General features: G+C 54.3%; 1 protein-coding gene across 3 annotated transcripts in view; it reads left to right on the top strand.

Moving 5' to 3' along the window:
• Positions 1-16,788, top strand: part of PNPLA7 (patatin like domain 7, lysophospholipase) — an 80,024-nt gene that overhangs the window by 40,536 nt on the left and 22,700 nt on the right. For all 3 annotated transcript variants that reach the window (XR_016038510.1, XM_055400628.2, XM_088840966.1), the window contains exons 16-22: positions 3,901-3,978; positions 5,637-5,842; positions 6,803-6,934; positions 7,457-7,580; positions 8,189-8,302; positions 9,379-9,448; positions 12,322-12,471. Coding sequence is in view for 2 of the 3 variants with exons in the window: in XM_055400628.2 (XP_055256603.2) it covers positions 3,901-3,978; positions 5,637-5,842; positions 6,803-6,934; positions 7,457-7,580; positions 8,189-8,302; positions 9,379-9,448; positions 12,322-12,471 (874 nt within the window). In the remaining variant the exon portion in view is untranslated. The remainder of the gene's footprint in view (positions 1-3,900; positions 3,979-5,636; positions 5,843-6,802; positions 6,935-7,456; positions 7,581-8,188; positions 8,303-9,378; positions 9,449-12,321; positions 12,472-16,788) is intronic.

The raw sequence follows: 16,788 nt of genomic DNA on the forward strand, positions 1-16,788 counted from the left end.
AGAATTTTGAGCATGACTTTACTAGCATGTTATATGAGTGCAATTGTGTGGTAGTTTGAGCTTTCTTTGGCATTGCCTTTCTTTGGGATTGGAATGAAAAGTGACCTTTTCCAGTCCTGTGGCCATTGCTGAGTTTTCCAAATTTGCTGGCATATTGAGTGCAGCCCTTTCACAGCATCGTCTTTTAGTATTTGAAATACTTAGTTTTTCTTAAAGTTTTTCTTTGGATGTGGACCATTTTTTAAAGTCTTTATTGAATTTGTTACAATATTTCTTGTTTTATATTTTGCTTCTTTGACTGTGAGGCATGCGATAGAGTTGCAGATAAGAGCATGTAAGGGCCACGGGGCAGCTATTGAAGGCGCAGCACGCACAATGGGGTGCCAGGAGGAAAAGCGACTTTCACTTTCCCTGTGTCCACAGTGTTCAGCCAACCACAGATCATGCAGTATTATATGTATTTATTGAGAAAAATCCACGTATAAGTGGACCTGTGCTTTCAAAGCCATGTTGTTCAAGGGTCAGCTGTATAATGAACTAGTAAACATTAGTGTTTTCCTGAGTTATGTGAGCCATTCTGGCAAATTACAGTTATGGGAACTCCTGATTTGTTGCCAGATTGGACGGAAGTGCGGGCAACCTGAAGACCCTCTACTTGCGGTTGGTGTCTGAGGAGGGGGCAGTCTTGTGGGACTGAGCCCTTGACCTGTGGGTCTGGTGACAAATCCAGGTAGTCAGTGTCAGAGTTGAGTCTGGGACGCTTGGTGTCTGAGGAGTTGGAGGAGGATTTGGTGTCAGAGGTATTCAGTGTGCAGTGAGAAAGAGTTTCCCTTTTAAATGCTGCACTGCTTTGTGGGCAGTGTGAGTGTCTTATAATAACAGAATCGTCGCAGACTCTCCCTCCCGTCCCTGTGCGTGTCTGTACAAGCCACATCATCTGAAGCACTGTTGCTGGTGTTATTTTAAACAGACTTCCTGTGAGGTTGAGAACAATTCAGGTTCTTACTTTACCCTTACCTTTCCTCTCCCGGTGCTCCCCTTCTGTATGGTGTAGATCTGAGCTTATGACCTGCATCGTTTAATTTCTCTCTGAGGAGCTGCTTCCAGCATTTCTAGGTCTACAGGTGACACGTTCCCTCGATTTTTGTTTCTCTGAGAACATCTGTTTCTCCTTCACTTTTGAAGAACAGTTTCACAGGGCATAGGCTTCTACGTTGATGGGTGTTTCTCTCAGCACTCTGCTGCTCTCTTCCTGCCTGCATGGTTTCAGAAAAGTCTGCAGTAAGTCTTATTTTTGTTCCTCTGAAATCAGGTGCTACCTCTGGCTTCCTCCAGGGTTGTTTTCATCTTTGGTTTTCTGTAGTTTGAATATGAGATGCCCAGTGTCATTTTTTGACCTCGATCCTGGTTGGTGTTCTCTGAGCTTCCTGGATCTGTGGTTTGGCCTGACACTAATTTCATTCATTATTGCTTGAGAAATCTCTTCTGTTCCTTTCTTTTCCTTCTGGTATTCCCACCGTGCACATTGTACCTTTAGTCGCTCCCTGGCCCTTGCATGTTCTGTTCTGTGTTCATCAGTCGTTTTCCTGTTTGCTTTCCTGTTTGGAGTTTTCTGTTGATATGTCTTCGAGCTCAGATTCTTCCCTCAGCTGTGTCAAGGCTGCTGATAAGCTCCTCAGAAGCACCCTTTGATTCTCTCACAGTGGCTTGACCTCTAGTGTTTCCTTTTGTCCTTCCTTACAGTTTTCACGTCTCTTGTCTCAGTGCCCGTCTGTTTTTACACGCCATCTGCTTTTCCGTTAGAGCCTTGACATGTTAACGTCGTCATTTTAACCTCCAGCTGGATCCCGACATCCTTGCCATGTCTGATCCCGATGCTTGTTCTGACTCTTCACATTAGTTTTTGCCTTTTAGTGTGCCGTGTAATTGTTTCTTGGTAGAAGGCGTGATGTACCGGGCCTGCGGTGGCGAGGCGCTGAGGCGTGGGCCTCGACGAGGTCTCAGCCTTTAGTGTGTCTGTGCTTCCGGACTGTGACCTTCCTGCTGTGGGTCAGCTTTACTCCTGACCTCTCAGGGAGACAGGATGGTGGGAGTAGGCTGGAGTTGGCGTTTCTCTTCCCCCACCACCGGCAGTGAGACTCAGATGAACTCCAGCAGGTGAGGCTCTGCTTAACTAGTTTCCCCTGAGGGCAGGCCTTGTTGACCAGTTCACAGTGGTTCCTTTCCCCTCCCCTACTGGAGGCCCAAGGCGATTTTTCTCTGCTGTTTTTTGGAGAACCTGGTTGAGCTCCTGGAGGAGAACCTCACTAGGCTGAGGGCCTGTGACCTGTCCCTGGAGTTTTCATCTCTCAGACTTGTTCCTTGAGCCTCCACACTTGGGGCCTACGGAGGTTTCCCTCTGTGGGCTTCATTCCTGCACCCCCACCTCTCCACGGGGAGAGGCGAGCACTTCTCTTGTGGGTCTGAGAGCTGTTGACATTTCAGAGTTTTCAGCATCCCTTGTTAGGACCAGTGGAGTCTTCCCAGCTCCCTCCTTGCTGGACCAGAAACGGTGTGTCTTTGAGTCGTCTCCGGCCTCCTGTTCCTGCTGTGCGAGTCAGGGTCTGAGTGAGTCCACGTGTTGCTGGTGGCGCTTTGTTTCTTCAGTCTCTCTTGAAAAACAAAACACAACCAAATTTTATTATGAGAACATACGGGGCAGGGGAGAGGAAGGTGGGGACCCGCCGTCCTGCAGAGCTGATGAGCTCACGCAGGCCCGTCTGCCTCCAAGAGGCCTCCCTGTGCAGCCACGCCCAGCATCCCGTTTAGCAAGGCTTCAGTATTCCTCCCTAAAAGACACAGGCTGCTTTTAGACACAATGCAGTGCCCTGTCCCCACCCCCAAACTCAGCAGCAGTTCTTCAGTCTTCTCCTGTCCAGGTCGCTCTGGAGGTGCTGAGTGGTGGGGCTGGTGGGCCCTCAGGCCTCTTCTCTAAAGCCCCTGTTGTCCTTGACCCGGAGACTGCCTCGTCCTCGCGTCTGACGGCTGGGCCGGCCCGCCTGCAGCCTGGGAGCCGGGGCGCAGGTCTCGCTCTTGGGCGGGCGGCGCGCGGCGTCCGTCTTTCTCTGTGGGTGTCAGCTGGCAGCACCGATGCCTAGGCTTAGACTCCTGCCACCTTGGCTTTGCAGGGCCAGAACTGGTGATTTAAGTACCATACCTGTCCTCTTCCCCGGTGGCGCTAGTCGTAAAGAACCCGCCTGCCAATTCGGGAGACAGAAGAGATGCGGGTTCCATCCCCGGGTCGGGAAGATCCCCTGGAGGAGGGCATGGCAACCCACTCCAGTATTCTTGCCTGGAGAATCCCACGGACAGAGAAGCCTGACGGGCTCTGGTCCATAGGGTTGCACAGAGTCGGACACGACTGAAGTGACCCAGCACGCCCGCACGCCTCCTCAGAGGTGACTAGTGGGTTTCCTCGATGTGCCTGTCCTACCATCACTGTGAACTGTGAACACAGCTGGTGTTTCCATGCCCTTGGCACTCACTTCCCGGGCTTCCCTCCTCACAAGACCCTGGGTGTGCTCCTGGGTGTGCTGGGAAGCGTGCTGTGAAGAGCTCCTAGTGTTGCTAGTAGGGGAAAGGGCACCCGACCAGGACGCTTGCCAGTCCGACCTGCACCGTACAGTCAACAAGTCAGCTTTCTCACCACTTCTGTTTCCTGCTGTGTCACACTGACGTCTGTCTGTCCTGTGCCAGCGTTCCCAGCTTGTTGCCGATGCCGTCCTCCAGGTCTGTCTCCAGGGGTGGCCCTCCGAGCGCTGGCGATGCCCTGTGGCTGTGTCTCTGCCTGGGGGCCACGGGCGGCCTTCACGTGAGCTCGTCTCTGTGCTCCCCGTCCTGACTCTGTGTTTCCGTTTCTAGGACCCTTCTCTGTTAGATGGCCGGGTGACACTTCTCCACGTCCCAGGGGGCACGGTGGTGTTGAGGCAGGGAGACCAGGTGAGGGAAGGCGGGGTCTGCGAGAGTGGTCCGCCCAGGACCGGCGCCAGGTGGAGCTCAGAGCGGGCAGCCTCCGTGTGGCCCTCTAGGCCCGGTGGTCACATGACGTGCGGTCCACTGTTGCTGAGCGCGGACGGGCTCTTGCCCTCAGGCCTGTGCAGCATCTGCAGACCTTTTGGTGGTCAGTGAGCCCTCCCTCTTCCTCGGTGGCTTTGTCCAGCCCAGCATGGGCATGTCCATCTGCACAGCCACGTTGCTGTTACCAGTCTCACCCAGGAAGTCAGGTACAGGAGGAAGCACTGTGTTTGCTCAGTCCTCAAACCTAATATAGATGAAAAATGATTTTGTTTCTCATGAATGAACGTGGGGCTTCCCAGGTGAGGCTGGTAGCGAGGATCTGCCAGTGCAGCAGGTGCAAGAGACCTGGGTTCAGGCCCTGTGTCGGGAAGACGCCCTGGAGCAGGAAGTGGCAGCCGTTCCAGTGTTCTTGCCTATGGACAGAATGGCAACCATTCTTGCCAGTGTTCTTGCCTATGGACAGAATGGCAACCATTCTTGCCTGTGGAAAACCCTATGGACAGAGGAAGTTGGCGGGCTACAGTCCATGGGGCTGCAGAGAGTCGGACACGACTGAGTGAGCACAAACGCAGGCAGTTTCTGACCCTAGAGCCCTGCTCTGCCGGGCGCAGAGACCCTCTCTCCAGCCTCCTGTGGTGAGGGCCACCTTCCCCAGCCCTGCACTGGCTGGGAGCAGGAGTCCTTCGTCTGCTGGTCGAGCAGGCCGACCTGGGTCCCTGTCCTGTGCGGGCTTTCCCTGGAGCGCAGCCCCCCGGCCAGTGCTGAGGAGGCAGAGCGGCTCGCAGCCCCGGGGGGCTGGGTTGGGGGCAAGGAGAGGCAGCCTGGTGGGGACCCTCTGAGGCCTCTTCCCCTCCATTCTGTCCTTTCTCCTGTTCTCTGGGGATAGGACAGGGGAAAGGCCTGTCCTTTTCCTGAGGCAGGCAGGCTGCTGGCTGGCCTTCGGCCCCCGGCCATCGGGCGCTGTGGGATAGCCTGTCCTGGGCCTTCCACAGCACCCAGTACCCCCAAGAGGCTGCACTGGAGCGGGGGCCACCTCCATCTGCCCCCAGCCCCTAGAGCCCTGCAGGGCCTGGCACAGGCTGCTTTTCATTTTTTCCATTTCTGACACACTGACCCTTCTCTGCTCAGACCAGGGAGAGGGGTCCCACGGGGTGGGGTGAGCCGATGAGGGAGGGTCCTGACAGGGGTTGCATCAGACTGGTTTCACAGGCACATATGCAAATGCTGGGCCCTGAGAGCATGTGCTGTGTGCCAGGCTGGGGGGGTGGGCAGGGGTTGTACGCAGGCTTTAGCCACTTTCAGGGGCGAGCTCGTGTCTCTGCCTTGCGCAGTGCTGAGCTGCTGGCATGTTGGTGTGGAGCAACTCGATGTGTAGGTGCCTCCAGAGCTGGGCGACTGCCGTGGACAGAGATGCCGAGAGAGCTTGTGCCCTGCGGTTGGTGATGAGTGACAGGATATTCCCAGCTAGTCTGGGCCTAGGGCCAGTTACATGAGCTGTGCAGGGGAAGGTAGGGCGCCTGCCCACCGCTGGCCTGGGCTTGGGCGCTCTGCCAGCTGCACCAGCGCCTGTGTTTTGTCAGGACACGAGTATCCTCTTCGTGGTCTCGGGGCTGCTGCACGTGTACCAGCGGCAGATTGACAACAAGGAGGACACGTTCCTGTTCATGGCACGACCCGGTGAGATGGTGGGCCAGCTGGCGGTGCTCACGGGCGAGCCCCTAATCTTCACCATCAGGGCCAACCGGGACTGCAGCTTCCTGTCCATCTCCAAGGCGCACTTCTACGAGTGAGTGCCCTGCTGGCTCCCGCGCGGCCCTCTGAGCTGGTCTGGTGCCCATGCACGTCTCCGCCTGGGCCCGGGACTGCCTGTGATTGTGTCTGTGCCGTGTGCACATGTGTGCGTGTACTGTATGTCTGCGTGTGTCCGTGTGAGTGTCCGCATGTGTGCGCTCACAGTGGTGCCTTGGCTGACGTCCCGAGGGACCCTGTGCACTAGTCCCTTCCCTCTGGAGGTGAGGCTCATGTCAGCTGCTGTCCTGACATCCCCTGGGTTCCTCAGGTGCTCCCACACATCACCCGAAGCAGAACTTTACATTTCCCTGACCTGACCCTGCTCCTGCCTTAGTCGTCTCAGAGACTGGTGACTTCATCTGCCCATTGCTTGGCCAAGGCCCGAGCCCCCCCGGCCCCGCACTCTCTGTGGCCCAGTGCAGCCAGGAGCTGAGCACTCCCCCGGCGCTGCCCTCCAGAGGCCTCCAAACCATAGCGGGTACCTGCTTGGCTCTACACCCCCAGCCTGGTTCACACTGGCATCAGGAGACAGTGGCTGACGTTTCTGCTGGACCCAGTGGTTTCCGGGCTCCAGGCCTCCACAGTCTCTGTCACTGACCCCTCAGCCACGCCCTCCCCTGTGCGCCCCCACTGCTCTAGTCTTCCGGCTCATCCTGGGGGGCTGGGGTTTGGACCCACTGCGAGGACTGGGCCCTTATATGTGGCGTGTGCTCCGACACTGGGTGTTGGTGACCACTGTGGAGGGCCTCCAACAGCCCTCCCAGGTTTGCAGGCCACTGGGCATACCCAGGGGGCAGGGGAGCAGGTAGCTGACCAGGGTCTGCGTGCTGGCCTCACCCTTGGCTCAGTGGGCGTTGTGGTAAGGGGGGAGGGGGACACCTGCTGCCTGGAGCGAAGGGTGCCCGGCAGACCGCCCAGGGAGCTGGGGCAGGGATGACTCCGGGATGCCCGGCAGCATCATGCGGAGGCAGCCGGCCGTGGTCCTGAGCGTGGCGCACACCGTGGTGAGGCGGGTGTCGTCCTTCGTGCGGCAGATCGACTTTGCCCTGGACTGGATGGAGGTAGAGGCCGGCCGCGCCATATACAGGTGAGGCCCGCCTTCCGGGCCGCGGGCGCAGAGGAGGGCCGCTCTGCTCTGCCTCGGGGGTGACAAAGGCAGAGGCCTCGCGGCCGCCTCCTGGCTTCCGTGCCCACGCTGCCTCAGACGCGCTCCCTTTTCACCGGCACAGTGTTCCAGGGCCCAGCGGAGCCGCGTGGAGACAGCGTTCGCGAAGGTGTTTGTGTGCCGGGTGCGGGCTCGGATGGGCAGCCTCAGGCCCGTGTCCTAACGGCTGAGTGCAGGCGTCCACGCTTGCTGGGTCAGACCTGGCTTAGAGCTACCAGTTTTCATGGTTTTAAAAATGAAAACTAAGATAATTATTTAAAGTCGTTTATTTAAAAATCACAATAAACCCTTTACATGTAAGTATACATATTTTTTAATGGAAAATAACGATTTTCCAAAACAAAAAAATGTAGTGAGAAGAATAGAGTTTCCGTTTCGCTGCTTCGGGTGGCCAAGGGCTTCCGGGCAGGTGCCCGGTCCGCCCCCACAGCCTCTGTCCCGCAGGCAGGGGGACAAGTCCGACTGCACCTACATCGTGCTCAGCGGTCGCCTGCGGGCTGTGATCCAGAAGGACGACGGCAAGAAGCGCCTGGCGGGCGAGTACGGCCGCGGAGACCTCGTGGGCGTGGTAGGCCCGCCCCGCCTCCTCGCCCCGCCCCCGCCCTCCTCGCCCCGCCCCCGCCCCCGCCCTCCTCGCCCCGCCGCCCCGCCCCCGCCCGCCCTCCTCGCCCCGCCGCCCCGCGCCCGCCCCGCCCTCCTCGCCCCGCCCCCCGCCCGCCCCACCTCTACCCCTCCCTGCTTCATGGCCGCCCCTCCTCCCTTCCCGCCTACGCTCCGCCCCCTCCCTTCCCTGCTCCTCCTCCTACACCTCACGCTCATCCCCTCACACCCTTTCCCTTCCCGCCTTGGGCGCCCACCTGGGTAGAGGCATAGGCAGTAGAATAGCCCAGGAGTTGCCTCCCACAGGCCGCCTCCCAGGAGAGCAGGTCTAGGGTGGGTTCGGCAGCCACCTTTGAGACGGTGGTCCCTCTGAGACCCGGAGGCCTTCGTGGGAAGGATCTATGTGGGCTGCTGGTGGCAGGCCCACAGCTCTCACTGATGCCTCCTTCCCCAGCGCAGGGTGCTGGGTGAGCCCCGTTTCCTCCTGCTCTGGAGGGGTCGCTGGGACCCTGCTCTCAGGCCTGCCTCCCGGCCCTGGGTTCAGCCTGTGGCCATAGCACCAGCTCCCATCCCCAGGTGGAGACGCTCACCCGCCAGGCCAGGGCAACCACGGTGCATGCTATTCGGGACTCAGAGCTGGCCAAGCTTCCCGAAGGAGCCCTGAACTCCATCAAGCGCCAGTACCCGCAGGTGAGGGCTGTGAAGTTGTGAAGTCAGAATGCCAGAACCTGGTCAAGACCAAGACTGCTCCCATCAGGCAGGCTGCAGGAGGAGGGCCGGCCCCCACTTCCCCAGACAGCAGTCCCCACTGGCTTAAGGGCAGGACTGCAGTGCCTGGCAGTCAGCCAGGAGGCAGAATGAGGGCAGCCTGCCCTGCTTCTGAGTCACGAGTGTGTAGACAAGGAAGTGGAGGGCCTGCACCTTAGCGACTTGGAGGAAGAGACAGGGCGGCTACTGGAGAGTCAGGAGTGGCCACTCTGAAGCTCAGGCCTGATCCATCCCCGTGAGCCTGTGTGTGAACAAATGAAGCAGCCCCCAGGTTATTTATGAAGTTAATATGACTTTAATACCAAAACTTGATAAAAATAACAAAGAAAATGGATCATTGTTTTTAGTACCATAGTTATAGCAGATCAACTATTAATGCAATAAATATGTGTGATTAGGGTAAGCTGACAACAGCTTCTCTTTTCAAAAATGATTCTGTACAGCATGCAAGAGCCACAAAAGCATGTTTCCTGTACAGTACCTCTTCTGCCATCTTGCAAACTGTAGCAATTAAAAAACTTTCAACTCACTTTATCCTCATGCAAAAGCGCTTAGAAGTAAATTATACATATTTTGACATTTCAGCTTTGAGTCTGCAACTTAAAAAAATTAGAATTAATATAACCAAAATAGCATTATTATATTTAAAAGGTAATTATTCGTGGATATCATGTAATACCAGCCCATGTCTGGCCAGAACCAGCACTCAGCACCACACAGTGACTCTTGGCTCTGGGGAGGTCCCTCATGGTCTGCCTTTGGGGGTTGCGGCTTCCCCATTTGTCCTGTTTCCTGCCTGGGGAAGACAGGGGCAGCAAGCCGGGGCAAGGTCGCAGGCCATGTGCCTGCCCACCCGCCTGTGACCAGACAGCGGCCATGTCACCATCCACTGCCCGGAGCAGTTTACAGCCGAGGCAGTTTTGAAACCGCGGTCTAAGGTGCTTGGCTTTATGGCTTACAGTGTGTGGTTGAGGTCTCTGTTCTTTCTCTGCCCCCAGGTTGTGACTCGACTGATTCACCTCTTGGGCGAGAAGATCCTGGGCAGCCTCCAGCAGGGAGCTGCAGCAGGTGCGTGCCCGAGCCTGGCACCTGGCAACGCCACCCACCCCGCCTGGAGCCCTGCTTACCTTGAAACTCCCCTCACACAGTGTTAGTTAGAACTTTTGTTTTCACACAGCAGACATGGTGTTTGACACTATTCCCTAATCCTGGCGTTCCAGGCTTCCTCCTGGTGTCCTCCCCTTTCTGTGTAGAGTTGCTTTGATAATGGTTCTTAAATTCTCTGAATTTTCCTGCATCAAAGGCTGTCTTTAAATTGCCTTTGTTCTGAAGGATACATGTTTCTGGATGTGCCATTCTGTCTTAACAGCCCTTGTATTTCAGCACTTAAAACGTTTTGTGCTACTTCCCTCTGGCCTCCACTGTGTCCAGTGAGAAATCCAGGCTTCGAATTGCTCTCAAGGAGGCATGCGTTGTTTCTGTCTGACTGTGTTCAAGATTTTCCCTCATCTTCAGTGTTTAGAAATTTGATTCTGAAATGTTTGGGCATGAATTCCTTTGAGTTTATCATGTTTGGGGGTTTGTTCATCTTCTTGCATCTGCAGGTTTATTATGTATATATGTATATTTGTATGTTTTTGCCACATTTGGGAAGGTCTCAGCCTTTATTTCGTAAAATACTGTCTCGGCCTTGTATTCTTTCTTCTTTTCTGGAAACTCACAGACGCAGATGTTAGACCTCTTGTTACCATCCCCAAAGTCTCTGGGACGTCGCTTGTATTCTAACTGCTTTTCTTCTCTGACACTCAGATCAAGTAGCTTCTTTTCGTCTGTCTTCAAGGTCTTTGGCTCTTTCCTCTGTCTTGACTTTACTCCTAATCGCGCCCAGAGAGGTTTTTGTTTCGGTTATTTTATTTCTACGTTTGCTTCAAGACTACCCATGATGGCTGTTTCTGGCCAGCTGTGAACCACTGTTTTAATACCTTGTCAAGGACTTCCAGAGTCTGTGCCCTGTTGTCATTTTTGTCTTCATTAAGTGTCTTCTCCTGTTCAAGTTGAGATCTTCTTGGCTTTTGGTATGCCTGGTCATTTTGTATTGTATCCCATGTTTCAGGTATTATGTTATGATGATCTGGTTCCCATTTAAATCTCTCACTTTTGCAGACTCTCGGTGTGCTTGTATTCAGAGCACGTCCTGGCCCTCTTCCCGGCTGTGTCTGAGTGCTAACCTAGTTCCCGAGGCCTCTGCCTCTCTGCTCTGGTCTGCTGCACTTGCGTGCTCCCTCGACCCAGTGTGAAGGCCTGCGGATGCACCACCGCCTCTGTTCTCAGAGCCCTGTGTGCTTCTGGCCAGTCTCACACATGGGCTACTTGGGGGTGAGCCCAGGACTTCACCTAGGGTTTCGGGGACTCTGTTCTCTGTATCCCCCTCTCTGGACAGGGTGCTGCTTCTGCTTGTGGTGCTGGTCTTGGAAGGTTGGGGCTCCACCCTCTGTGTCTAGAGCCCTTGCAGGGTTTGCTTAGGGCAGCGGGCCCTGGAAAGTCTCCTGGGAGGCAGCTGGGGAGGGGAAGGAAGGTCTCCTGTGGCAGTAGCTGGGTCAGGGCGTGACTGCCACGCCTGTGGCACTAGTGGAGTATCTTCCCATGAGCTGAGGCCCCTGGCCAGTTTGCCCTCCTCTCTGCGCTCCTCTGGGCCTCTTAAGAGCTGCGTCCAGGGGCTTCTTGTAGCTGGTGGCCGCGGGTAGGTGGGATGTGCCAGCTCCATCTCCTTGGCCAGAACCAGAGCTTCTCACAGGTTTTCTTAGAAGCTAAACGAAAGCTATCAGGAGCTGGTGATAAATTCCCCCTCTGGGCCTACAGCAGGTGGAGGATTCTGATGTCAGAGGTCACTGGGAAAGAGAGAGAGGAAGGGAAGCTTCAGGAAAGCCAGGGACGGGCCCTCTGATGCCTTGCGTGCAGCCGGCAGTGGGCTCACAGCCCTCCCTCCTCTTTCCCTGTCCCAGATTAGCTCTTAGGAGCACTGTCTCTGCCTCCTGAGCCCCCACGCTGGCTTCTGGGTCAGGCCTTGTGGGGGACCCACCCTCCTCCCCTGGGACAAAACCAGCAGTCAAATGGACAGAACTGGGCCTTCCTGCATGGTCAGGGCCTGCACCTGGCCATGCCCTGCCTGGTGAGGTCTGTGCAGGAGCTGGGCTATCACAGTGGCCGGCCAGGGGAGCCAGGAAGAGAGCCCTCAGCATGTCCAGGCCCCAGAAGACTGGAGCCTGGCTGGAATGTGGCCGGCAGGAAGGGTGATGCTGCCCCCTCAGCCACTTCCATGAAAGCAGGAGATGCGACCCACCAAGAAGGGACTTTGTGGTTGGAAATAAGCTTCAGCCATGGATGCGCTGATGAAGGGTAATGACCTCGTGGACATTCGTGCCTGCAGGTCCATTGCTGCTGCTGTGGGGCCTCCTGGCCTCACGACTAGAGAATGGGGAGCCTGTGGTCCTGGGGACCCAACCCTGACCTCCAGCAGGGGGTTCTGTGCCTCATCCCTGGGTCTGGAAACCTATGCAGACGAGTCAGTAGAAAGGTGTCATCATCTCAAACTCAGGCTGTTCACTGTCTCTGGAGGAGGTGGTGGAAGAACTCCAGGAGGGGGTGCCGTCAGAGATGGGTCCTCCCCTGGCTGACCCTCACCACTCTGCATTCTATGTGGGCCCCACGGTCTCCTCTGAGTCCGTGCCCGTGTCCCCGATGTGTGTGAGACACGGGCGCCGCGGTGTAATTCGCTTTCAGCAGGAAGACCAGGGCTCTAGTTGGGGAGGCCAGGGAAGACCCGGGTGCCTGTTCCCCCGGCCAGGCTGCTAGGGCCATGCCATCACCTGGAAACATTCAGGGACACGGAGACTGTTCCAGCGGCAGCCGGCTCCTCAGGCGCACACCCCTGTGCTCTGCAGGTCACCAGTTTGGGTTCCATACTGTGGGCAGCAAGTGGGACTCGGGGAACCCCGCCAGCAACCTCTCCACGGTGGCCGTCATGCCAGTGTCGGAGGACGTGCCCCTCACCGCCTTCACCCTGGAGCTCAAGCACGCCCTCAGCGCTATCGGTAAGCCCTGCCTGAGGCCACCTGCGGTCCCCTGGGCCCCTCCACCTCCTGGCCCTCAGCCTTCCAGGCTCTCCTGAAAGAGCGCTCAGCGTTGCCCGCAAGGCTGATAACTCGGGTGGGGGTGGGGGTACAGCTGGGGAGGGGGCCATCACAGTGAGACGGCGCCTCCGGACAGTCTCGGTGGGGAGACCCGACGCCACCGGAGCTGGTATGAGTCACACTGCGCTCCTGCCAGCTGAACCCACAGAAGCCCGTCTTGGGGCGGGCGCCTCCAGCTGGTCCACCACTTGGAGAGAGCACTGCAGCGGCCAGGGGAGTTCGCTGACAACGTGGGGGCCCCTCAGTGGTGGTCTGTCAGTGTAGGTCTTGCTTCCAAGCTCCTGACAGCTGTGAAGTTTGGGGGCTCAAGAACAAGAAACTGAAATTCTGGAGAATTCCTAGGAATTCTCCGAATCATAAAGCATTCCAAATTCTTAACACTTTACTTACATGTTTTTGTATAATTGTGAGTGATCATAGTAATAGACAAGTCAGTTTTCTGAGACAAGGCTATTTTAATGGCTTCAAGGGGTAATAGAAGGTGTTGAATAAATGCCAAACAAAAATGATTTACAAAATCGAGCTACTATTATAAATATTCAACATTTAAAAGTTATTCTCCAAGTGAAAATTTAAATCACAGAAAGCATTAATTTCCATTAATCTTGGTCTCTGTTTCATAACAAACGTTCTGGATCTGGAAACCTCCATTCATTTTCAGTGAGGTTGGTCATACTGTCCAGGGTGCATCAAAAGACCTGCAGTTGTACAGTGCAGATGTGCTGATTCATAATAATAGCTTGTTCCCTTTAAAAAAAAACTTTTATTTTGAAATAATTATAGCTTCATAGCAAGTTGTAAAAATAGTAAAGAGAGAGCCATATGCCAGCCCCCACCCTGGTTATGCAACCACAGCACAGCATCCAGACCAGGAAACTGGTGTCCATGCGGTGCACTCACGCGACAGCATGTGTGTCCGTGTGAATTTCTATTTCCGTGAGAAACTGGGGGTCATGACAGGGACTGTACTGAACTGTTGGTGGCGTTGGGTGGCAGTGACGTCCCAGCGATGTGAGGAGGAAGCAGCCTCCTGCCTCATTCCTGGTCTTGGGGAAAAGCTTTCAGTCTTTGGTCTTTGAGTAGGAAGTTAGCTGTCAGGTTCTCACGGATGGCCTCTAATGTGTTGGAAGGTTTCTTTCACTTCATCATTTGTTGAAAGTTTGCATCATAAAAAGGTGTTGAATTTTGTCAGTGCTTTTCCTGCATCGGTTGCGATGATCATATTTCCCCGCTATGTTCTGTTAATGGGCTTTATTGCCTGATTGACAGTCATGAATTGAGTCACCCTTGCACTCCAGGAGTCAACCCCACTTGGTCTGGTGTGTAACCCTTTTGCTGCCCCACTGAGTTTGGTCAGCTCCTCTCTCATGGAGGGTTTTGCACTGTCAGGGATGCTCGTCTGTAATTTCTTGTAGTGTTTTGGTCCCACTGTGAATTTGGTAAGGGGGTACTGGTGCTAGCCCCATGGAATGAGTCAGGAAATGTTCCCTCAGTCAATATTTTGGAAGACTTTGAGGAGGACTGGTATTAATTTTTCTTTAAATGTTTGGTAGAGGATTTTCCCTGGTGGTGCAGTGGTTAAGGATTGGCCTGCCAATGCAGGGGTGACAGGCTCCTCCCTGGTCTGGGAAGACTGCACGTGCTGCCAGGCAGCTCAGTCCATGCGCCAAGCTACCAAGCCCAAGCTCGGACGTCAGAGCTGCAGCCATCCCGGGCTGCATCCCGTAGAGCCCATGCTGCACAAGGAAACCTGTGCCCCACCACCAGAGAGTGGCCCCTGCCCACCGCAGCTGGAGAAAGCCTGTGCCCAGGAGCACAGCCCCAGCGCGGCTCTGGGTCTGTGTCTAGTTTGAGATTCTTCTGGTTACTTAAGGTACAAAGCCAGCTGTTGATCAGAGATCTTTCTTCTCCCTCAGAGGAGGCATTTATAGCTATAAACCTCCCTCCTAGCAGGGCTTTCGCTGTGTCCTGTACATCCTGGAATGTTTTGCTTTTGTTTTCGTTTGTCTCAAGATATTTCCTCACTTCTTTGTGATTTCTTTGACTCATTGGTTGTTTAAGCACTTAATTTCCATAAATTTGTGAATTTTCCATTTTCACACCATTGTGATCATAAAAGATACTTTATGTAAATCCAGTCTTTGCCTGCCTCCTGAGGAACTTGTATGCAGGTCAAGAAGCGACAGCTGGAAGACCTGGATGTGGAACAACTGACTGGTTCACAATTGGGAAGGAGAGAGTCAAGGCTGTGTGCTCTCACCCTGCTTATTTAACTCATACGCAGAGTACAGCATGCGAAATGCCGGGCTGGATGAGCCACAAGCTGAAATCAAGACTGCCAGGAGAAATATCAACAGTGGCAGAAAGGGAAGAGCAACTAAAGAGCCTCTTGATGGGGGTGAAAGAGGAGAGTGAAAAAGCTGGCTTAAAAGTCAGTATTCAAAAAACTAAGATCATGGCATCTGATTCCATCACTTCATGGCAAATAAATGGGGAAAAAGTGGAAACAGTGACAGACTTTAATTTCTTGGGCCCCAAAATCACTATAGATGGTGACCGCAGCCATGAAATTGAAAGACGCTTGCTCCTTAGAAGAAAAGCTATGACAAACATAGACAGCATGTTAAAAAGCAGAAACATCACTTTTCTGACAAAGATTCGTCTAGGCAGAGCTATGGTTTTTACAGTAGTCATGTATGGATGTGAGAGTTGGACCATAAAGAAGGCTGAACGCCCAAGAATCAATGCTTCCAATTTGTGATGCTGGAAAAGACCCTTGAGAGTCCCTTGGACTGCAAGGAGATCAAACCAGTCAAACCTAAAGGAAATGAACCCTGAATATTCATTGGAAGGACTGATGTTGAAGCTAATACTTTGGCCACCTGATGGGAAGAGCCAACTCACTGGAAAAGACCCTGATGCTGGGAAAGACTGAGGGCAGGAGAAGGGGCGACAGGAAGAGATGGCTGGATGGCACCACCGACTCAAGGCGAGTGAGTTTGAGCGCGCTCCGGGAGACGGTGAAGGGTGGGGAGGCCTGCCTGACATGCCACAGCCCATGGAGCTGCAAAGACCTGCACCCAGTTCAGCGACTGAGCAACAGCACAGAAGACTTGTGGCCCAGTGCACGGCGCGTCCTCTCCTGGAGGAAAGGAGAGTGTGTGGTGTGTTGTGCTGCTGGGCATTTGTGACCGTGAGGCAGTGTCCCATCTAGCTTGAATCTGCATTTCCCAGCAGCTGAAAAGTCTGAGACATCGCGGCCACTGGGATGCCTTCTTCTGCGTCCCTGTCACGTTGCCCACTGTTTTGTGGGGCTGTTATCTTTTCCTTGTCAATGGGCAGTCTGGCTACAGTTGCTTTTTTTGGATGAAAATGCAGATATCTTTCCCTCTGTGGCTTGCTTTTTTATTCTTTTAGTGATGTCTTTTGACAAATGCTTCCTAGGTGGCACCAGTGGTAAAGAATCCACCTGCAGTGCAGGAGACACAAGAGACACAGATTGCAACCCTGGGTCAGGAAGATCCTGGAGAAGGAGATGGCAACCCGCTCCAGTATTCTTGCCTGGAGACTCCCATGGACTGGTGGGCTATAGTCCATGGGGTTGCAAAGAGTTGGACATGACAGCACGCATCTAGTTCACTGACTTTGACAAATGCAAGTTGTTAATTCTAATATGGACTAATTTATTTATCATTTTTTTCCTATATTTTACTGATTTTTGCATTTTATTGAAGAAATTTCATCCTATCCCCAAATCATGAACACATTCTTTTAAAAACGTTATGGTATTACCTGTCAAGTTTACGATCCATTGGGGATTGGTTTTGATTATGAAATGAATAGAGTCAGGATGCATTTTTCTGTAGGCTTCTCAGCTGACCCAGAGCCCTCACTCAGAACCACTGGACCCTGCCCTGAGGGTTCCTTTGCTGAAGGGTGATCACATCTGTGAAGGGTGTTTGTAGAGAGAGGATCTAGGTCTATGGCCTTGTCTTCCAGCTTCCGGGTGCCAACCCCTTCCTCTGGCTTCCGCAGTTTGGAGGAGAGGCTGGGTAACAGCCAGGCTGACAGAGACGCCCCAGGCCTGAGCAGCCCCCACAGAGCTGGCTCGGAGCCCCTGGGGGTCACCCTGTGTCCATGCACTGCCCTGGTCCTGTCCATGGCCTGGGCCTTAGGCAGACCCCTCCCAGGGACAGGATGGCCACCGCATTCCTAACT

Source organism: Moschus berezovskii, chromosome 11 (assembly GCF_049115385.1).
Source record: "Moschus berezovskii isolate FMDL1 chromosome 11, NW_MosBer_1.0, whole genome shotgun sequence".
In the NCBI taxonomy this organism is placed as follows: Eukaryota; Metazoa; Chordata; class Mammalia; order Artiodactyla; family Moschidae; genus Moschus; species Moschus berezovskii.